At 37.0% G+C, this 24,163-nt stretch overlaps 2 protein-coding genes across 11 annotated transcripts in view; one reads left to right on the top strand and one right to left on the bottom strand.

Moving 5' to 3' along the window:
• The window catches only part of NF1 (neurofibromin 1), a 273,489-nt gene that overhangs the window by 182,738 nt on the left and 66,588 nt on the right, over positions 1–24,163 (top strand). The gene's annotated exons all lie outside the window — the stretch shown is intronic.
• On the bottom strand, positions 13,836–16,501 carry OMG (oligodendrocyte myelin glycoprotein). The gene is made up of 2 exons (XM_019981048.2): positions 16,362–16,501; positions 13,836–15,536 (listed from the first exon to the last, which is right to left on the bottom strand). The coding sequence occupies exons 1-2, from the start codon at positions 16,362–16,364 to the stop codon at positions 14,208–14,210; spliced, it is 1,332 nt and encodes a 443-aa protein (XP_019836607.2). The 5' UTR covers positions 16,365–16,501; the 3' UTR covers positions 13,836–14,207.

Raw genomic sequence — 24,163 nt, 5'->3', positions numbered from 1 at the left:
ATTTATATTAGGTATGTAGAGTATAGTATAAAGAGTATAAATCTTATTTATATTAGGTACAGACCTCTATTAAATTGAAAGTTTGTATGATCAGACCTAAGAAGTAAACATAAAAAGCCTCTTAGCAACCAGAGTAGATATTATAAATCAGAGCACTAAGATAATGCACATGTAAATTTTTATTGATGCTTCAAACACCTCAATCTCAACTTAAAATTTTAAATTGAACATTTTTTCTTTTCCTGTTCTTATACACAGATATATCTTTCTCAAATTAACTGCATCATTACCTTTGATTTCTTATTTTCTTCTTATTGATCTTAAGCTGCCCAAGTCTTTGATGATAATTAAGTAAAGTTAAAATTTCTGAACTCTGCAGCACTTAAATTCTCCCCCCCCAAAAAGAAATCATTTGCCGTTATTCATGCCTTTAAATACCCCTGCTTCTTTTATCTTTGTGCAGTCTCTCCCATCTGCCCAGAGTATTTCTTCCTCATTCAAAATTCCATTCTTCCTTCAGTGTCTAACTCTGATGGCAGCATCTTTTTATGTAAAGTGAAGTCGCTCAGTCATGTCCGACTCTTTGCAATCCCATGGACTGTAGTCTACCAGGCTTCTCTGTCCATGGGATTTTCCAGGCAAGAGTACTGGAGTGGGTTGCCATTTCCTTCTCCAGGGGATCTTCCTGACCCAGGGATCAAACCCAGGTCTCCTGCATTGCAGGGTGCTTTACCCTCTGAGCCACCAGGGAAGCCCTTTTTATGCGAGCCTTTCTTAATTCTATACTTCCAAATCAGACATTTTAGGACTTGGTGTGTCTAGCGCATGTATCAGACTCTTTTTCTCTATTGTATCCTCTGGCTTCCTTGTGATCAGGTACAACCTCTTCTTTGTACCTTCTGGCGCAGTGAGTACTTATACAGAGTAGTGTACAACAAACACTGGAATTTATTGAAATATCTTATCTTTGTTTCTTCATGGGGGAGGCTGATATGTCTATTATTTTAGACATTTGGTCATTTACAGCTTTCCCTGCACCATAAACATAAATTTGCAACTCAGAGGCCTGAGTTTAAGTCCTCTCTCTACTTTCTGGCTTCTCTTTTGAGAGGATTTCTTACTTGTATGATGTAGGTCAAAAGTGCATTCACATCCTTTACCTATGTAAAGTAACAGAAATTCAACCAAGTAAATTTTAAAGATCTAATTGGTTTTATTGAACAGTTTATGAATTGGACAGCATCCTGTCTAATAGAGAGGAGCTCCAGAGGATTATGGAAAAGGAACGTTTTTAAAGGCAAGACAAGGAAATCATAAAAAATTATTTCAAGCTTAAGTAACTTACATGGGGTATGAAAAGCATCTGTCTGTGTGGCAGATTATCTCATCTTCCTTTTGGGGATGGAAATGATTATCTCATTGGTACTGACCAGAAGATTCCACTGGTTAGGATTACATTCCTGGAGAAGGTTGTAACTGCAGTTAGATTTGGTATTAAGTCTTGATTTTAACACAAGTGACTCCATTTTGGGCTGCTTGTTTCTTTTTTTCCCCCAATACCGTGTAGTAGCAAGTGACTTTTCATTGTGGACAGTTATGTTGCAAAAAGATATTTGGAAGCTTCCTGAGAAAGTGTATATGAACATGTGCAAAAACAGACTATTGTTATGTTAGACTTAAATGTGAGTATCTTAGAATTGTACGTAAGTACTTCTACAGTAGAATATCAGTCTCTTCACTGTAGGAATCTAATATAAGAAAAAGAGCACATTTCTCCTTAGTTGCAAAATACATGTTTGGAGAAGTATCTGTCTCCCAACATTCCCTCCTTCTCTTTATTAAATAGAAAGCTAAATATCAGTCTTCATTTCAGCCTTTTTGTAACCGCATGTGTCTGATTAATCACTAAGTCTTGTTGATTCTGCTTCAAAAAAATTGTTGTACTTTATCCTTACATTGTTGTGCTTTATCCTTTGACTGTGTGGATCACAACAGACTGTGGAAAATTCTTAAAAAGATGGGAATACCAGACCACCTTAACTATCTCCTGAGAAATCTGTATGCAGGTCAAGAAGCAACAGTTAGAACCAGACATAGAACAACAGACTGGTTCCAAATCGGGAAAGGAGTACATCAAGGCTGTATATTGTCACCCTGCTTATTTAACTTATATGCAGAGTACATTATGAGAGATGCCAGGCTGGATGAAGCACAAACTGAAATCAAGATTGCCAGGAGAAATATCAATAACCTCAGATACACAATGACATCACCCTTATGGCAGAAAGCGAAGAACTAAAGATCCTCTTGATGAAAGTGAAAGAGGAGAATGAAAAAGCTGGCTTAAAACTCAACATTCAAAAAATGAAGATCATGGCATCCAGTCCCATCACTTCATGGCAAATAGGTGGGGAAACAATGGACACAGTGACAGACTTTACTTTCTTGGGCTCCAAAATCACTGCAGATGGTGACTGCAGCCATTAAATTAAAAGACACTCGCTCCTTGGAAGAAAAGCTATGACCAACCTAGACAGCACATTAAAAAACAGAAACATTACTTTGTCGACAAAAGTCCGTCTAGTCAAATTATGGTTTTTCCAGTAGTCATGTATGGATGTGGGAGTTGGACTATATAAAGAAAGCTGAGCGCCGAAGAATTGATGTTTTTGAACTGTGGTGTTGGAGAAGACTCTTGAGAGTCCCTTGGACTGCAAGGAGATCAAACCAGTCCATCCAAAAGGAAATCAGTCCTGAATATTCATTGGAAGGGCTGATGCTGAAGCTGAAACTCCAGTCCTTTGGCCACCTGATGTGAAGAACTGACTCATTGGAAAAGACCCTGATGCTAGGAAAGATTGAAGGCAGGAAGAAAAGGGGCGACAGAGGATGAGATGGTTGGATGGCATCACCGACTCAACGGACATGGGTTTGAGCAAGCTCTGGGAGTTGGTGATGGACAGGGGAGCCTGGTGTGCTACAGTCCATGGGGTCACAAAGAGTCGGACACGACTGAGCAACTGAACTGAACTGATCCTTATCTTACAGACTGAGTGGGTAGCTTTATCAATTATCCAAGTGGAGATTAGCAAGCTTATTTATCAAAAGACCAGGTAGTAAATATTTTAGGCTTTATAAGCCACATAAAGCTTTTCTTTTTTTCTTGTTTTTGTTTTGAGTTTGGTTTTTTAACCAAAAAGAACCATTCTTACCTTGCAGGTCATACAGAAACAGGCTGCAAGTAACATGTTATTGGACACTAGTTTGCTGCACTCTAGGCTGTTGACAATATAATATAAATATTACATATATGTATCATTCAGTGATAGTGTTAAGGCTAATTTCCAATTTTAATTATGGATACACATGACTATAGTTTAAAGGAAAAAGACTTGATTTAATAATAGTGATTAGAGTTGGAGTCCTGAATTGAGCCAGAAGATTTCTCAAGTGGTTTTGTTTTCTGTGATCCTTAGTTTATAGAAGTATAGTGGCCTTGGGCGTTAGGAAACAAGGCTTTGGTTTACTCGACAAAGAGGATGTAGTGATTGATACATAGTGAATAATTTGGTAGTTATGACTTGATAGTACTTCAGATCAGATCGGTCGCTCAGTTGTGTCCGACTCTGCGGACCCCATGAATTGCAGCACGCCAGGCCTCCCTGTCCATCACCAACTCCCGGAGTTCACTGAGACTCACGTCCACCGAGTCAGTGATGCCATCCAGCCATCTCATCCTCTGTCGTCCCCTTCTCCTCCTGCCCCCAATCCCTGCCGGCATCAGAGTCTTTTCCACTGAGTCAACTCTTCGCATGAGGTGGCCAAAGTACTGGAGTTTCAGCTTTAGCACCATTCCTTCCAAAGAAATCCCAGGGCTGATCTCCTTCAGAATGGACTGGTTGGATCTCCTTGCAGTCCAAGGGACTCTCAAGAGTCTTCTCCAACACCACAGTTCAAAAGCATCAATTCTTCGGCGCTCAGCCTTCTTCACAGTCCAACTCTCACATCCATACATGACCACAGGAAAAACCATAGCCTTGACTAGACAAACCCTTTGTTGGCAAAGTAATGTCTCTGCTTTTGAATATGCTATCTAGGTTGGTCATAACTTTCCTTCCAAGGAGCAAGTGTCTTTTAATTTAATGGCTGCAGTCACCATCTGTAGTGATTTTGGAGCCCAGAAAAATAAAGTCTGACACTGTTTCCCTGTCTATTTCCCATGAAGTGATGGGACCAGATGCCATGATCTTCGTTTTCTGAATGTACTTAAAAAGAAGCAATTAGTGGCTGCAGTCCATCTATTGCTATGAAAACAGTTATATTTTTAATCAACTGTGGCTCACCTCTTTTAATGTAAATATATAAGCCTTGAAAGGAAATAATCCTGAGATATATTTATGAGGTTTGATATTATGTAACAGCATGTGCTGCTGCTAAGTCACTTCAGTCGTGTCCAACTCTGTGTGACCCCATAGACGGCAGCTCACCAGGCTCCCCCGTCCCTGGGATTCTCCAGGCAAGAACACTGGAGTGGGTTGCCATTTCCTTCTCCAATGCATGAAAGTGAAAAGTGAAAGTGAAGTCGCTCAGTTGTGTCCAACCCTCAGCGACCCCATGGACTGCATCGTTCCAGACTCCTCCGTCCATGGGATTTTCCAGGCAGGAGTACTGGAGTGGGGTACCACTGCCTTCTCCGGAAACAACATGTAAAAATTCTAAAACAAGCATCTAAGGATAAATGTATCCAAGTGAATATTGTTCCCTTCAGAAGAGTCACTGTTGTAGGTGAGGTACTTACTTTAAACCCTTATGCTTTTGAGCACACATTTTAAGAGAAGTACATTTTTGGAAGTGTAGTATGTTCTGTGTAAATGTGGTAGGAAAATATTCATTCTTGAAAGTTTTTGGTAAAGCAAAATGTCATTTAGTAATATTTTTGCTTAAAATGATTTTTTTCTTGTGTTATATATAAACTGGCTTGTAGTAATATTTGAAAGAAAGGCCCCCAAAGGTGTTTTCACAAATGACAGCCTCATTGGAATAAGAGCTTAAAGACTCAAACATGACTACTTTGAAGAAAAATATAAAGAAATTTAGAATTAAAATCAGTTTATCATATCATCATAGTATAGGAAGATGTTTTACTAGTTTCAGGTGACTCCTTCATTCTTTGATTACTTTGATTATGTTTTATTATGTTTATTATGTTTTATTATTATGTTTAAAGATTATCATATCATCATAGTATAGGAAGATGTTTTACTAGTTTCAGGTGACTCCTTCATTCTTTGATTACTTTTACTATGTTTTAGCCTTTACAGTGCGTTTCTAAGTTCATATTTAACGTCCTACAGCTTTTAAAAAAATTTAATATTAGGGCAAGAGACTCATAACGCTTTATCAAAGTATACTTTGTTAAGCAAGAAAGATTTCCAATTGTAGAAAAGCCATAGCATGAAAAAGAATACTAGAGCCTGTAAATAGATGAAATTATTTTTGAACATGTATCAGCTTTCTTTAATTATCTGTCATTGGCATGAGGAAATACAGCAGAGCGCCTTGTGGTTAAGTGATAGAGCTGGTGGGCAGCTGTGGCTGTGCGCCAGTTACTCTTACACTATACAATGTCCCGGGTGCAGTAGTGCTCACTGAGGCTTTGATTGGCAAGCAAAGGCCTTCCCAGTGGTTATTGTGGTGTATGGCATCTTTATTTTTCCTTAGTGATTTTTTTTTTCTTTGTCGATGAAAAGCCATTAAATCTTAGTTTATTTTCTATTGAGGCAAGCATTTGACAGGCATTTGAATTCCCTCAGCCTTCCAGAAGTATTCTGTTTGATCTGTGACTATGGGCAACAGAATAACACAAAGTGAAAAACTGCATTTCCTGGTATTGAGTATATTTCATCAGATTTATTTGATGTTTGGCTTTGAGATACCCATTTGAAATTCAGATATCTAATTTTTTTTTACTGATAAACTATATTTTCCATATATAAATGAATGAATAACAAATCTTATAAATTATTTAAAGTGTAATTAAAGAGAATAGGTACATAAGCAATTATATGCCACTCTGGGTTCAGTCATCTCCATCTCTAACCTTTTTAATTACCAAGAATCTCTTATATAAGGCACAGGAGTAATATTTAAAATATTTATGTAGCACCTACAAAATGCTTTAATGTACATGATTTAATCTATTCTTTAAAATGCCCATATGAAATACATGTTATTTAGATCTTCACCAGAGGACACATTTAATCATTTACTCACAATAAGACTATTGGTGACGGTCTTAACTCATGCTTTTATACTAAATCACAATGTACTTTAAATACTCTTAGAATTGTTTTAATCAGGAAAAACCTGTACAGTTTTGCTTTTTTTATGAGTATTTGTATGTGTATGTTTAATTTCTGTACTTTGATTTCATCAATAACTTCCAACAAATTCACAATATCAGGCCATATTTGGCAAAACCAATACAATATTGTAAAGTTAAAAAATAAAAAAAAAAAGAAAAGATAAATGGATGTATTGAGCATTTGTCTCAACTGTTGCCTGAACGTGCTTAACAGAGTTGGGGCTGTTGAACCAAAAATGACATTTCTTGAAAGACAACCTTCTTAAAAACCTCACTTGTATCAGTTTTGAAAGTGTGAAGGAAAGTAACCTGCTTAATACATTATTAACACCTTGAGGTGGCTTTTTATTTTTTTCTATTTCCTTGATTTCCCTTGAGTAATCTACTTGTACTAAATTGTTTACAACACTTTCACTTTTCACTTTCATGCATTGGAGAAGGAAATGGCAACCCACTCCAGTGTTCTTGCCTGGAGAATCCCAGGGACTGTGGAGCCTGGTGGGCTGCCGTCTGTGGGGTCGCACAGAGTCGGACACGACTGAAGCTACTTAGCAACAGCAGCAACAAAACTAACCTTTCTCTGGAATTGTTCCAGAGGTAGCTCCCCACTACCTAGAACTAATTTCTTATGTGACAAATAGCAGGCTAGCCAAATCATCCTTCATTTATAAATTTTCTTTAATCTCTGTTTTATCTGGACTTTGAAGCTGTGACTTTGACCTGTTGGAAGAAACTTAGGCTCTAGAATAAGAAAGACTTGGAGGTTTGACTTTTTCTGTCTTAAGAAGGTTATTGTTAGCCCACCAGTCATATCTTTGTTCTTTATTAATTCTTTTATTTAATAAATTCAGATCAAGATCCCCCCCCCAAAAAAGCTCCTAGCAGGAGGTAATATCTAAATTGAAATAAAGAGGATGAATAAGGTTTGCCAGGGGAAGAAGAGGAAAAGGAGTGTGGCAGCGAGGACATGCAGAATTTCTGAGAGCCTCATGGCAAGAGAGAGTATGGTGAATTACAGGGATAGAAAAATGTTCTGTTTGAACTATACAGTGCGATGGAGTTGGAAATTTTTAAGATGGCACTGTAAAGGGAACCAAGGGCTTGATCATACATGTTAGTAAGCTATTAAGAATTTAGATTTTATTCTGAGATACAATTTCAACAGTACATGAACCATGAACTTCCAGATGTTCAAGCTGGATTTAGAAAAGGCAGAGGAACCAGAGATCAAATTGCCAACATCCGTTGGATCATGGAAAAAGCAAGAGAGTTCCAGAAAAACATTTATTTCTGCCTTATTGACTATGCCAAAGCCTTTGACTGTGTGGATCACAACAAACTGGAAAATTCTTCAAGAGATGGGAATACCAGACCACCTGACCTGACTCCTGAGAAATCTGTATGCAGGTCAAGAAGCAATGGTTAGCACTGGACATGGACCAACAGACTGGTTCCAAATAGGGAAAGGAGTACATCAAGGTTGTATATTGTCACCCTACTTATTTAACTTATATGCAGAGTACATCTTGAGAAATGCTGGGCTGGATGAAGCACAAGCTAGCATCAAGATTGCTGAAAGAAATATCAATAACCTCAGATACACAATGATACCACCCTTACGGCAGAAAGTAAAGAACTAAAGATCCTCTTGATGAAAGTGAAAGAGGAGAGTAATAAAAAGCTGGCTTAAAACCCAACATTCAGAAAACTACGATCATGACGTCCGGTCCCATCACTTCCTGGGAAATAGATGGGGAAACAATGGACACAGTGACAGACTTTACTTTCTTGGGCTCCAAAACCACTGCAGATGGTGACTGCAGCCATGAAATTAAAAGATGCTCCCTGGAAGAAAAGCTATGACCAACCTAGACAGCATATTAAAAAACAAAGACATTACTTTGCCAACAAAGGTCCGCCTAGTCAAAGCTATGGTTTTTCCAATAGTCATGTATGGATGTGAGAGTTGGACTATAAAGAAAGCTGAGCGCTGAAGAATTGATGCTTTTGAACTGTGGTGTTGGAGAAGACTCTTGAGAGTCCCTTGGACTGCAAGGAGGTCAAACCAGTTAATCCAAAAGGAAATCAGTCCTGAATATTCATTGGAAGGACTGATGCTGAAGCTGAAACTCCAGTCCTCTGGCCACCTGATGTGAAGAACTGACTCATTGGAAAAGACCCTGATGCTAGGAAAGATTGAAGGCAGGAAGAAAAGGGGCGACAGAGGATGAGATGGTTGGATGGCATCACCGACTCAACGGACATGGGTTTGAGCAAGCTCTGGGAGTTAGTGATGGACAGGGAAGCCTGGCATGCTGCAGTCCATGTGGTTGCAAAGAGCCAGGCACGACTGAGCTACTGAACTGACTGACTGACTGAGAAACAGACACTTGTTGAAGATTTTTGGTGTTTTTTTGTTGTCTCGTTTTTAGGAGAGAAAGAGCTTGTCTGGTTAGATTTGCTGGAGAACAGTCCGAGGCACAACGATTAACCATGTAGAACTAACGTAAGCTGTATATGCTTCCAAGAAATCTGATAGTACTTCTCAGTCTCTGATCTATATGTCATGGTACCCTCCAGTTTCTTAACTTCCCCTTCCCTATTCACAGTTCATTTTGCATCGTCTGATTTTCTTACTCAACCTAGAACCCTTGGACACCTATTTCAATAATTCTTTTCTTATACCTCTTGTATTTTTCAAAGACAAAACAGGCAATAAAAAATACTTGGTATACATATATGCATTTCAGCATATTTATGTTTTTTGTTTTTATACATAGTTCTGTAACACATTTATATAGTTTTCACTCTATCTTTGTAGTATTTGCATTTTATACATTTCAAAGTTAAAAAAGAAACTACATAAATATTTGTATTGGTCATGTAATATTCTGGCCAGTGGGTCATCATTTACTTAACCGCTTTCCTAATGATAGATACTTAGCATTCTGGTTTTCTTGATGTTTGAAAGAATGCTGATATTTACCTAGAATTTACTAGATTAAAGGTTAAAATATTTTAGGTTTTTGATCACTGTTTTGTTGCCCCACCCCACAACCTGTAATTGATATATTAAGTTAAAAATATGCAGATTATGACTTTTTGAATGAGGCACAAGCCACCAACTCAAGGTTGGCAAGTAGCGCCCTCAATTTCTGAGGGAAGTGAAAACTCCTGGGGTTATTTTGATTGAAGGCTCGGTTTCAGTACATTCAGACGAAGTCACGGGATTTTATTATTTAGAGATCCCAGAAACGTGGGGCAGAGAGGGGTGGGAGCAAGCATGCACAGTGAGCTGGGCGGATGGCAGAGCAGTCCTCTGTGCCAGGTCAAGAGAAGAGAGAGAGAGAGCACCTGCTGTAAGGTGGTTGGGGTGACAGTCCCTTAACTGTTTGCAGGCTCACTTCTATATGGTTATTTTAAAAGGTGCTCCAGGAAAAGCAAAGTGGGAAATTGTGGTGGGAATCCTAACTTGAGTCCTTATCTAAATGTCCAGCCACGGGGCATGTGTAGTGTTGTCATACTGAAAAATGCTTAGGCAGCAACTCAGAATAGGTATTTTCTCATCACAGTTGCCAGTTACTTTTCAGAAGAGTTGTACCAATATGTGAATGTGGCTGTTTAACTGTGTCTTCCCCAGCATTGATTTTTATTACTTAAAAAAAATTGCTTGCTGATTTAGTAATGAGCATGGCGTCACGTTTTATTTTTGTCATTTATTATGTGATTGCCGTATTCCCCATATATTTGTCAGTCCCCACACTTCCTGTCTTTTAAACATTTCTGTTTGTGTCCTTCACATACTTATCCATTGGGAAATCTAAGTATTTTTCTTATCAATTTTATGAGCATTTGATTAGCAATCTCCTTTATGTTTTTCTCTGAGTATTTTTCATCAGGCTTATTAGTCCCAACATAAGAAATTTGGGGTTTTGTATAAACTATTGATGATTTCTTTGTGGATGTTTTTTTATTTTTCTAATTTAAAATAAAAGCCTTCCACTGAGAGATTCGTATTCTTTTTTATTCTCCTGTTGGTTTTAAGACTTCCTTTTTTATGTTATCTTTTTTAGTTCACTATGTAGGTGTATCACATGAAGTGAGTATTGAATTGGACTCCTTTCAAATTTTCCCAGCGTTGCTTTTTGCATCTTTACTTTCCGCTTTGATTTTTGACTTTTTCCACTGTTTGAGAATGTACTACGTGGTAGGCACTGTTCTAAGCACTTTACGTGTGTTAACTCATTTTTCCCCTCACAACGACCCTTTGAGGAAATGGAGGCACAAAGAATTCTTAATTGTTGTGTGCTCTAATTGTGCTGTCATTTCTATATTACATTTATCTTCTTTTTTATTTTTATGCCACTACTACTCTGCCTTAATTTTTACAACTGACATAGAAAGGCTAAGATTTTTCTATTTTTTCCTTTTTCTGTTCTTTCCCACTTATTTTTCCAGATGGACTTGAGTATTTTATTCTAAAAAGAATCTCATTGGAATGTTTATCAGAGTTGGCTTAATCCATAAATTATCTGGAATTAATTCGTCTTTACAACATCAATCAAGGTGTGTCTCCTTTAGTTAACCTTTGTTCCTGGTACATTCCAGGTGCTAAAAAAATACTTCAGTGAAAGAATAAATGAATGGGAGACCTTTGTTTATCATCTTCATCAAGTCTTGGTTTATACATCTCATTAATTTTTTTTTAACTTTTCTCCATTTGGTCCTGCACATTTCATGTGAATGTTTTTCTTGGCATTATATATTTTGGTTTGTTATTTGCTGTCATGAATATAGTATCCTTTTCCTATAATTTTCTAATTATTTGTTGCCAGCATATGAGAAAACCATTAATGTTTGTATATTTGTTATTAACGTTGTTCTTCTGAAGGCATTCCTGAGGGATCCTTTAGATAGATAATAATTATTTCACCTGTTAATAATAACCATTTTGATTTTTTCAATAATTTTATCCATTGTTTTTGTTCTGGAATTTCCCAAATAATATTTAAAAGATGGTTGATGATAATGGTCATTGAAGAAGACATATTTGAGATCTTTTAAGTTAGCAATAGGAGACATTTTATCATTCTGCTCTCATAAGTGAATGTTTCTCTCTCTTCTGGGTCCCATCTCATTAACATCTGAACTTGAACCCTGGAGGGTGGAGGAGCAGGACTGAAGCAAATTTACCATTTCGTTCTCTCGCTCTTAGAGCTTGGGTGTTGACATACATGGGAATTTCTCAACGAACTGAGCTTGGACATAGACGTGTAACAGTGGCATTACTGCACATAGAATGTGAGGAGCCAAGGCACTGCTAAGACTATATGTGAATTATGCCATTTATTGCTTAGGAGTAAATGCCCCCTATGAATAAGTTCTGCTAGCCCATTTTATGGGTTATGAAACTGTGACTTAGGACATTGGTAACTTGTCCAGGGTTATATAGCTGAGAAGTGTCAGCGACAGGATTTAGGGCTAGAAGATTGGACATCAAAGCACATATTCTTCACCATGACTTTCTCCCTTATTACATTTGCTTTTGTGTTTGTTCTCTTATATGAGTTCTCTTGACTGGTGAGAAACAAAAGTTACTTGTAAAATAAAATCAAACCTTCAGTATGGATGGATGGACCTTACGAGTTTGAGAGATAGATGCTGAGGACTACTGCATTTTGAATGTTTATGGAGCCCAATAATATGGTAGTTCTTGTTGTATTGGCAAGTAATGATCTCTCCTCCATTATTAATGATAAGAATACAATTTCCATGAAAGTATATAATTACTAATTACTGTACTTCTTTCTGAGGACTTAGAGTCTGTGTGGTTGACATGTGTTGTGCTGGTAAATTTACTGTATTTTTTACCTGCATTTTGCAGATATGTCGATAAGATTGGCATAATTTATAGGTGCTGCTAATGCTATAATATATAAATTACACTTTTTGGTCATTTTTCCTCATGGGATTTCTAAGACAACATTGAATTTTTGGCACCCTCAGAGTGAAAGACAATTAACTCTAAGAAACCTACTTTCTGTGGAGTTCAGAGTGTGTGTATTTTTAAAACAAGATGCAAGTGTGTGGTAGAGTAGGAAATACCTAAGCAGTTAGCCTCTACCATTGATGGTGAAGATACTAGATCAGTATTGGGAGAGAGTGGAGACAGCATACCCATTTTAAAATCATTTAGGGGCTATCTCAGATAACTCCTTTTCTTCATGGTGAATCCCCTCCTGACAGTAGTGAACCAAGTAGGTTTGCCAGGGCAGAAAAATGTCTCAGAGTCTCTGAAATAATAAGTCCCTATAGGAGAGGAATTGCTTTACTGAAGCTTAAAAGTAATTTTTCCATAAGCCTGCCCCTTAAAAGAAAGAAAAAATGAAGAGAGCATAAGATTGTTACTTTTCTGTGTCTCTGAATAGAAATGTTCCCAAACGTGGAAAGAAAACTATCTTAATTTTTAAATTTCTTTCTGTACTCTTTTCCCAACTCTAAGAATGCTTGAAATAGATTCCTCCTTATGGCACAAATTAAATTCCTCATTTGTGGCTCACCAATTTCAATTATGCTGTCTTGCATTTTAATCTAGCCTTGTTTTCAGGACTTCTTTTTCTGACTCTTGGCTATTACTTATGTTTGTCTCTTAATTCAAACAATGGCTTCCTTTGTATTAGTAGACAGTTCTCAGTTTTCTTCTAGTTGAAGCCCCAGTGCAGTTTGACTTGGAGTACCTGGATGTATCTCACGCCCGCTCTAGTCCTGCTGTCTGTTTTATTGGACTCATCACCTGGTTGTAGCACCAAATGAATTCCAGCCTTCTTTGGCTTTTCTCCTTTTCTTTTCCTCTCCCTCTGTTAGTACTGCTGGTGTTCGTTAGACCCCCATGATTTTATCCTGAAACTAATGTTGATTTTGACTTAGCTAAGTCAGATTCTAACTTCTGATGTACAAAAGATAAATTTCTCTTTCCTGCTCATAGAAGACTTTTAACTGTATAATTATTTTAGTTTTCTACTAATGAACAGTTTGTTAAATATTCACTAAAACTGTTCCTTCTTTATATGTCTTTTAAGTTTAAATTTTTATTGCATTTTTAATACTTTTATACAGTGCAAAAAAACAAAGCCATCAAACTTGCCTTATTAAAATGCAAAGCCTAGTGTCCTCTAGCTTTTTGAAGAGCTTTTGTCCATTATATAATCTGTAAAGTAGCCAAGAGTTCCTCAGAAGCAGGACATCATTTAGATTTAAAACAATTATGGCTTGTGTGTAAAATAATGATGTGACGTTACCATTCATGGGGAGGCAACCACAGTTTTACTTTAGTGGCAGAATGCTTGGATACCTCCAGTATTATATTTGCCATAAAGACTTTACCAAAGTACCTTAGAGCAAAAAAGTTTGTCATGTCATTTCTAGTAAGTAGATTAAGTTGGTATGACTAGAAAGCCAAGTGACACAGATATGAGCATAGACCTTTTATTTTTTTCCCAGATGTTTGACAGTGTAAACATACATAAAATACATATTAAAGTTTAGATGCTTTATATTTTGTGCAGTAAATTGAAGCCTTAAAAAGAAAACACTTTATTTTTTAAAAAAAGGAAACTCATTAGTTTTACTTCATTAAGACAGTAAAATAGCAGCAAGTACCAAGACATTGTGCACTTCTTTTATTTAAGACAAGTTACTTCATTTACATCAGAGTCAGAAACGGTAAGACTGGCTTTCTTAAATACTTAATATAAGCTTGAGTCACTGGTTAGATAGGGGAATATTTTCCCAGCTGTACATCAGGGAGAAGTTCATTCATTAAATTTCAGAAAAGTGCAGACCCTCAGACAGCCAGCATGACCACAGCATTGAGCATTAAGAGAAACGAAGCATTTACTTTCCAAGCACTTGCCACAGAAGGTAAGCGTGTCTTTCCGTCTGTGGTTGTCTCTTCCCTCCGTAAGTTAAGGGTTGTGCTTTGTTGAGGCATTTCAGAGAAATCATTTGGCATGCCACTAGTAATACTTAGGGTCATGGGTGTTGGGGATGATTTTGTTGAGCTAGTGAGGCTTGTGTTTGTAACCATTCCATCTTGGAGATGAATAGTTAGAGTTGCAGCAGCTGCTTCACGAGAATTGATGGTTTCTGTGGATGTATCTTCTGGATAGGGCACAAAAGCCTTGTCAGTGCTAGTCAAGGTGGTATCTTTGCTTAGAGTGGCACCAAACGTTGTTGCCTTTGTTCGATATTGTTTGGGTATTTCGGTCACTTTGGCCTGAGTTACCGTACTCAGAGAGTTAATGGTGTCCACTGTCTGCATCCCGCTTACAGTGAACAAGCTTGAGGTAAATCCAGAAGGTGTGGGGTATATGCTATGTTCCTTCAAAGATGATATTTGGCTAGAACAGGGAGTCCCTATTACATGGGCTTTTGTTTCCATCATCCACTTAAGTAAATAAGTAATGTTTTGGTGGTGGTCACATGACCACCTGTTATTGTAAAGGGTTATCTCTTGCAACTGAAAGAGTTGGTCAAAAGCTTGATCTGGAATGAATGTGAACTTATTGTTGTGCAGGTAAAGATGTGTGAGATTTGTCAGGTTTATTAATGTTCCTGGAAGGATTTGTGTCAAGGAATTGTTAGACAGGTCCACGGTATGTAGTTTGGAGGGCATGTTGGTTGGAACTGTCCAGAGTTTGTTACTACTGAGGTTGAGAACCTCGAGACTTCTTAGTGTATTTTTAATGAGGACAACCTTTTCCAGCATATTCTTAGAAACATCCAGGTATTTAAGGTTCCACTGATAGGCAGTATCAGATTTTTCAAGCAGTTTAATGTTGTTGTTAGCAGCAGACATATTCCAGAGGGACCGAGGTAACTGAGCAGGCAAGCTTTCAAGCCTGTTATTTGAAATGTCCAGGGTCCTCAGATTGGTGTACTGGGTTAACTGGTTATGCAGATCAGTAAAGTGGTTATAAGACAAATTTAAATGGATAATATTCTCTTGCAGTCCAGATGGTAATGTAGTCAAGTTTCTGCCTGAACAGTCCACATGCCTGTGCCTCTCGGTGCATATACATTGGAGAGGACAAATGCATAAAATACCAGGTGTGAGAAACAGAAGGATGAACAGGCTGGGAGACATTTTCAATATCTGATATTCCATCAAAGCCTGGAAACAAACAGATACACCCTTCTTTTAATATGCAAATACAATTAGGCATCTGCATGGGTCAGTTAGCATTAGGCAAAATTTTCAATAAACCTCGTTGTTGTTGAGTTCTTTTATAATTGTTCCAGTGATTAAACTAACAAAGCTCCCCTTCATTTATAGTCCAAATGCTTAATCCTTCAACTGGGGCTATGTGGTAGAGACAGACTCTCTCCCCCTACTCTCTTCTGTATTTTCTCCTTTCTTTTTACCATAATCTGTCTTATTTATCTTCCTTGAGACTTGATAAAATTGTATTCTTGGCAAATAAAAATCCCAAAGAATCTTAAGCTGTTACTATTTTTTTATGTTATTCTTCCTTATTCAGATGGGAAAAAATGGCTGTCGTGTCTGTTTTGGTGTTTTGTTTTGTTTTGTTTTTTCCTTAAGATCTCTGCAGTAAAGAAATAGTCAGTGTGTATATATAAGATGGATTTTATTTAGATATTAAGACAGTACTTTGGAATTCACCTTCGTCTTCTCAGGATAAATATATCCTTGCAAAACATTTTAAGGCACTTGAAAAATCTGACTAACCCCATACCTTAAAATCTCACATTTTATAAAGTGATTTCTCTATATTTCAGTGCCGAGTCTAAAGGAAAACAATGTGTATATTTACAAAGTGAATGAATATTAGAAAGAAATCCCTCAACTGACACTGCAGCAAATTTCTGGTGCATGCACTTGCTATTGAATATATATTCAATCCTAACGTTGACTTTCTCTTAAAAAAAGAAAAAAATTCTGAAGTCGATTTTTTTACTGATTTAAATAACAGCTTACCATAGTGTCGTCTTCAACATCAGCATCTCATTTTCTCCGGGAAACTTAAGCTTAAAGGTCGCCTTGTTCTGGAAAGTAGGAACCGCTTCTGGCTGTGGGCTGTGCTTGCCTGCTCAGCTGCATTGTGTTGCTGTGAGCTGAAGCTCTGCAACCACCTGATCAGTACCACATAGGAGGACTGCAGAGCTGTCATTGGTGCGGACTCAAATTTATTGCAGGAGGTGCACACGCGACAGAATGAACCCCGAAAAAATCTTTTTTTTAATTTACAGCATTGAGTGTACCCATATAGCTCAGATTTGCCATAGGAAGGAAAACCTCGTGGACTTTAGACCTGGCCCTACTCATTTCTGTGTATTTGTCTGAGCTTTGGCTTTACATTTTAACATTTACCTCGTGGAGAATTCGTGGTTCTTTATAATGCTCCTACTTTTCATGCTTTTTATACATTGAAAAATGCTGAAAATGAACTTGACCTTCCTTGTGGATGGTTTTCTAAGATATTAGTTTAACTGTTTTTGAACTCTGCCTTCTCAATTTTTTTTTTCCTAAAATGGTACAATTGTCATGTCACTTTTAAAAATAACATCTAATTTTTTATGTGCTCCCCCAGTGTGGTGATTATTATGTACAAATCACCTTTTCAATTTATCAGCCACTTAACTGTTCATCTTTTGGGGAAGTACAAAAGTACTTAAATATGATTATTTTATTTTATCTTTTTGATACAAAGGATTATTTTACCCAGGCTATACAAATGAGGGAGGCTGTGTTTTTAAATGAACGTCTCATTTTTCTAAATTATCAGTTCATGTGGTAACGTAAATGTGTTTTATTTTATGTCTTTTGGATTAAGGATTTTTTTTCTTCATGAAGTTACTTTGATGAGTGAATATGAATATTATTTTCTCCAGAGACATCTTTGGTAATATATGAATAACTATTTATTTGATTTTATGGCTTGAAAATAATAGCATAAATTTTTAGATGATTTCTTCAGAATGTTTTACATTTTATCTTACTGAGAAAACAGTTTGTAGTTCTTAAATTACACGAAATAATGTAAAAGGGAAGTTTTTCATTAGGGGCTGTATAAAATGAGATTTATGATCGCTTCAGCTCTACTCTTTAGTGGACCAATTGTATGAATAATCTATTAAAAGTTGAATCTAATTTCTAGAAGAGCCAACTTACCTTAGAAAAGAAAACAAGGTAATGACAGTTTTTTTGCCAAATTGTTACCATTTAAAAACCAGAAGGTATGGGGCTTCCGTGGTGGCTCAGTAGTGAAGAATCCACCTGCCAGTGTAGGAACCACGGGTTCCACAGGTTTGACCCCTAGTTGGGAAAGATCCCCCAACCCCTGGAGCAGCTGAGCCCACGTGCCACAGCTACTGAGCCTGTGATCTAGAGCCTGGGAGCTGCAACTACTGAAACCCGCACGCTCTAGATCCTGTGCTCCACAACAAGAGAAGCCGCTGCATTGAAAAGCCCGAGCACCTCACCTGGAAAGTGGCCTCTGCTAACCACAACTGAGGAAAAACCCTCACAGCAGTGAAGACCCGGCACAGCCAAAAATTAAATAAAATTTAAAAGTAATAAAAAAAAAAACCAGCCGTTATTGGACTTCCCTTGTGGCTCAGCTGGTAAAGAATCCGCCTGCAATGCGAGAGACTTGGGTTCAATCCCTGGGTTGGGAAGATGCCCTGGAGAAGGGAAAGGCTACCCACTCCAGTATTCTTGGGCTTCCTTTGTGGCTCAGCTGGTAAAGAATCTGCCTGTAATGCAGGAGATCCTGGTTTGATCCCTGGGTTGGGAAGATCCCAAGGAGAAGGGAAAGGCTGCCCACTCCAGTATTCTGGCCTGGAGAATTCCATGAGGTTGTAAAGAGTTGGACAGACCGAGCGACTTTCACTCACTCACTCACTCACTCACTCATTAGCATATTACATATAAAGAAAATCTCTTTATGTCTATTTATTAAATCCTTCATTTTTCTCTAAATTACATTTGCCATTCTTTTATCCCAAATTTTACCCTAATAGAATTTACTGTAAAAATTGAAGCTTATTTTCTTAGAGGAGAAACTATACTCTAGGAGTCATGTTTTGTATGAGATTAATGTTCCTAGAAAAGTACCTACATTTTAAATGTCTGTAGTGTTCGAAATTTATTATTGATTAGGTACTTTATTCCCACTTTACTTTGAGGGTTCAGCCTGGAACTCTTTAAGATTCTTTCTGTGAATTTAAGAAGCCACTCATCAATCTTAGTGCTTAATAATAATGTTTTAAAAATACTGTGTTCAACAATATTATGGAAATACCAGATGAGAGTTTTGACATTTCAGTTTCTTCTGTTTTAGCTTCTGGGTATGTATGTTAAACTTCACAGGAAGTGGCTGAGGGTCAGTTTGTTGTTGTTTAGTTGCTAAGTTGTGTCCGGCTCTGCAACCCCATGGACTATAGCCTACCAGGCTCTTCTGACCATGGGGTTTCCCAGGCAAGAATACTGGAGTGGGTTGCCATTTCCTTTTCCAGGGATCTTCCCAGTGCAGGTATCAAACCCGCATCTCCTGCATTGGCAGGCAGATTCTTTACCACTGAGCCACCACAGGAGACCTGGGGGTCAGTTTACCAAACACTTCTTAAATCTCTCCTTTTAATTTTAGGAAGTCTCATTATATCCATGTGGAAGTAGAGTTATCCAGTTCCATTATACTTACTAGTACTTTTTTTTTTTTTGAAAGAAAGAACATGTTGTTTCAGTAGCTAGAGGATCATATGAATTTGTGTTTAGGCTGTATTGAAATCAGATTTTGCTGCATATGATAGAAAATTCCAGTATAATAGTAGTAGCAATGTTTCTCTTATTTTAAGTTTGGGGACATGTGAGGTTGTTTCTGTTATTCAAAGATTATTGGAAAATTCTCAAAAAGAAAAAGAGGGTGGAAGTACTATTTATAGCCATACCACCCTGAATGTGTCTAATCCAGAAGCTAAGCGGGATCAGGCCTGGTTAGTACTTAGATGGGAGAAAAAGGGAAGTACATTTTATTTATTTTTTGATTTATTTAAAAACATGTATATATTTTGGCTGTGCTAGGACTTCATTGCTATGTGCATGCTTTCTCTAGTTGTGAAAAGTGGGGCTCCTCTTTATTTGCGGTTCAGGCTTCTCATTGTAGTGGCTTCTCTTGTTGGGGCACAGACTCTAGGGCATATGGGCTTCAGTAGGCACAGCTCACAGGCTCCAGAGTGCGGGCTTAGTAGTTATGGCACACAAACTTAGTTGGTCCGCTGCATGTGGCATCTTCCCAGACCAGGGATCAAACTGGTGTCCCTTGCATTGCAAGGCGGATTCTTAACCACTGAACCACCAGGGAAGTCCAGGAAATACATTTTAATGCTCTTGAATTGAAACCATCTGTCCTTATGATTTTAGAAATTCTCATGAAATAAAATAATAGTGTATTACTCCAAAAAATAATTTTTTGTAGGCTGAAGTGTTTGTTACAAATTATTTTAGATGTTATTCAGACACATTACATTTTATAAAAGTCTGTCAAGTCAAGAACTACAGTTGTTTATGCAACTATTATATTCTAGACTAAGCAGTAAATTAATTTACATATTCTTTTGTGAAACATGCTGTTCTAGGATATATTACCCCAATATTGTGAAAAGTATAACAAATTACCTGCCAAGGAACAGCTCGCCCATATTAATCAAGTTTGGCAACCCAATCCGTTTATCTTTGTTACTTAAGTTGATAACATTTATTGTGCTTATTTGAGAGTGAAAGTATTATGTTCTCTATTTTTAGTAATACAGACTGAATTTACTGCTGAAAACAGCTAAGAGTACTGAATAAAGTATTATAAAAGTATGGAAGGACTGACAAGATAGAAATTATCAAGTCAAAATTCAAAAAGGACCTTTCTCTTACCTCACCACCCTTTTCCCCCCATGCCACTGGCTTGTTGCCAAAACTCAGTCACTTGTTCCTAGGATGTCCCTCATCTGGATTTATCAGTTTGCTTCCTTGTGAAGATTTAATTTGTTCCTCTATCCTCATATTTCCTATAAATAGTTTCTAACAGCATTACATAGCTGCTTATTTATATCATCCTACAGTAGTTTCAAAATAATATCAAGTATTGCTACAGACAATTAGTTTATAGACTACTGAATAACGTTTAAGATTTGTTGCAGCCTTCTTTGTTTTAGAATGTATTTCACTAAGGATGTATAGTCAATTCTGTGTCCTAACGCAACTTGAAAGAAATAATTGTTTTCTCTATATTTTTATATCATCAACTTTACATAAAGTTCATCTGTTTCAGTTGCTTAGCAGTTTTTAGGGACTGTGTAAGTCAAAAACAAGGTACTTTCAGGAAAATTTTGCTTCTCTTTCCCCTCCACCCTATTCCTTTCCTCTTCCTATCAGTGACTGTTTTTATTATTGATAGCTTTTGATTGTATCTTAACAGTATTTCTTTTTGAAAACCCAACAAAAATATGTGTGTATGTATCATATGTTCTTACCCCTTCCTTATATAAGTGGTTACTACATATCTTGTTCTTTTTTTCTTAATAATATATCTCTAAGATCACCCCATGTCTGCGTATAGAGGTCTTTCACATTCATTACATGATTCATAGTGCTGCATTTGGGAGTGTACCATGGTTTATTTAACCAGTGCCCAGATGGGTATCTGGATTGTTTCTACACTTTTGCTATTACAAATAATGCCACAGTGAATACCCTTGCATCTTATTTTGTCCAACAAGTCTTACAAAAAAATTTCTGTAAGTAGGATTGCTGAGTGAAAGGAAAAGTGCATTTGAAAATTTCCGGGTATTACCAGATTTCTCTCTGTAGATGGTACCATTTTGCAGTCTTAACAGCAGTGTGTCAGGGTGTCTGGTTCTGGAGACCTAGAGACTCTGTTGCTGAACTTCTGTATTTTTTTTTCTTACTATGAGAAAAGTTGCATATCTTTGTCTTTGTTTTCAAGGATCATTTTAAATTTTTCTTCTATAACTGTCTTTTATATGTTTTGCATACTTTTTCTAGTGTGTTGTGGGTATCCCTCCTCCACCACATCTGGGTTTAAGTTTTTTAAAATTTAGGGTTATTAGCCCTTTGTCTTAATTTAAGTTGCACATTTTCCCCCAGTTTGCCCTTTGTCTTTTGACAAAGGGTTTTTTTTTATGGTGTTTGTTTTATTTTTACATCTAAAAGTTTTATGTAATGGATTTCTTTTTTTTTTAAGTAGTACTTTTGGATTTCAAGTCTCAAGTAGAAAGATTTGTCCTACTTTCAGATTATAAAGGAATTCACTCATATTTCTTCTATTATTTGTATAATTTCATGTTTTATATTTAGATTTAGGATCTATTTGGTGTTTGCTCTAATGTAATATGAAGTATAGATCCACTTTCATCATTTTCCAAACTCTGTCCAGTTGTCCCAATAATGATTTGAGATTTAAGTCTGTTTCTGGACTTTCCATTCTGTTCCACTGACCTGTTTATTCATGTACTAGTATTACAGTGTTTTACTTAGAGGTGACCGTTTATTTTGCTACTTCTACTTTTTGTTCAGAACTAGTTGATAATAGCAATTAAAGTCATTCTCATCTAATTCATTGTGTTGCCCACGACCAACACCGAATGGAACACACATGTGATACACGTGTGTTGCAGTGCAGAAGTAGATGCTTTTTGGTCCTATGTTAGTGAAAAGAATTCTGAACCAGGGGTTAGGAAACAAACTCCGGTTTCAGTACCACTCTTTCTGACCCCATTTTCTCAGCACTTAACAAATTAAAGGAGTTGAACTACATGGTCTTGAGAGTTGTCCTGAATCTCGTTAATACTGATCTGATAAGAGCACTACTGATGTGTGTAGTATGTAGTTCCACTTTTTATTCCCCTGTGGCTTATCCTTTTGCCATAGTCATGAAATAAACTTTCTCTTCTGGATCCTGCTTCTTTAATATTTTCTGTATGTTTTTCTTTGTTCCAGCATTTTCTTTTCTCCTGTGTTTCTTTTATTAGCTTGCATTTCTTTCTGCTGATTAGGCAAGGATTGCCACCGTTTGGCTGCTCAGCTTCCACTGACCTCAGTAGGGAAAAATTGCATGCAGTAAATGGGAATTACTTTCCCCCTGGCAGAGAATTTCTTAAACAAAAAGCAGCTGCTGACAGTAGTCTGTTCTTCTGTTATACGAAGAACAGAACAAGGAAAGCTTCCTCTTTGGTATTTGAAGAAATCAGACAAGCCTATGACCAGGTCATCAGCTCTTGATTTATCTATGAGGATTGGTATTTCCCTGTATTTCACAATACACTTCCTTTAAGAGGTCAGGAAGAAAGTGATTAACAAAAGGAAGAGCAGAATTGTGGAAAGAGCTCATTAGGTAACAATCCTACATATAAAACAAGAAAGTTTATGATGGTTTAAGGCATGTCAAACTCTTTACCAACTATAAAAACTTTATACCTTACTTACCCGAACTAGAATACTTAAAATTCAAAAGAATAATTGGAAATTCTTAAACTCCTAATTGTTGCTGAATAAGTTAACCTTAAAAATGGTAAGTTTGAAAAACACATGAAAGAAACTTTTTAGTGTGGAAGACAGAGGAAAACCAACATAACGTTGACAATTAATATCATACTTATTCAAGAAAAATAAGCTCAGTGTAATGTTTCTACAAATAAAAAGGTTTTACTAGTAAAGAAACATTCAGTGTCTGAAAGTCTGCTAGTTTTTATTAAGATTAAGCTTTGTTAGTTTCTTGAACACCAGTGCTACTAGTAAATGCATTATTCTGGAAAATTCCAGAACTATGAACAGTTCACAAAGGGTAAGTTACCACTAAAGCCACCATCTTTCATTCTAAGTGAGTGTTTCCCTCAGGAGTTCAGGTCAGGATAAGGAGGAAGAATTCGCGCTTTTCGGCAGAGAAGAACTTTTGTAGGCATGGGCTGGCATCTCCACATGAGTAAGCCAGTGAAGCTATACCTTGACTTTAACAAAGATTGGGCCTACCCCCTACTCTGATAACTCATTACCACTTGTCAAGTAGTGAATAAAAGATGAAATTCTGTGTGAGAAAGGTGGTTCAAGAGTTTTTTGGAATGAAGCCATAGAGGTTTGGTTTTGTTTGTTTTTTAATAAGATTTCAGTTTGCTTGGGTGCTTGAGGCATATACAAAATCAACTGGGAATTCCCTGGTGGTTCAGTGGTTAGGACTCCATGCTTTCACTGCCAGAGGCCTGGGTTCAGTCCCTGGTTGGGGAGCGCTAAGATCCTGCAAGCTATGTAGCCTGGCCAAAAAAAAAATAAGAAACACTTTAAAGAGGCTAGTTTTAAAATTTGTGCTCCCCCAACAAAATAGGAAAATGTTTAAGTCTACATTTTATGGGCCTGCTTGTATTTTTTTCAGGGTAAGTGTCCCCAGCTCAACTCTCCAATATGATGTTTTAATATGTTTGTCTTTCAGTTTCCAATGAGAGCTAAAAGGAAATTTATTCTCAAACACATGCGTTTTAATCTCTCATCCCCACAACCTTGGAATATTTATTTAGTACCTGAGGTATTAATTTAAAACTTAAAGTTTTGTTTAAAACTTGGTGTACGCATTTAAATTCTCAGACACACTCCTCCTCAAATTTTGATATGGAAAAATAAAGTTTAACCAAAGTAACTTTATACACAGCTTTTCAGGAAAAACATATCTATTGGGTAATAATAAGTATATGTATGTTCCTTGTTTCCAAAATAGTTAA

This window comes from Bos indicus, chromosome 19, assembly GCF_029378745.1.
Source record: "Bos indicus isolate NIAB-ARS_2022 breed Sahiwal x Tharparkar chromosome 19, NIAB-ARS_B.indTharparkar_mat_pri_1.0, whole genome shotgun sequence".
NCBI lineage: Eukaryota > Metazoa > Chordata > Mammalia > Artiodactyla > Bovidae > Bos > Bos indicus.
Note: the sequence above shows the minus strand (reverse complement) of the source record. Positions and strands in the feature narration are given on the sequence as shown.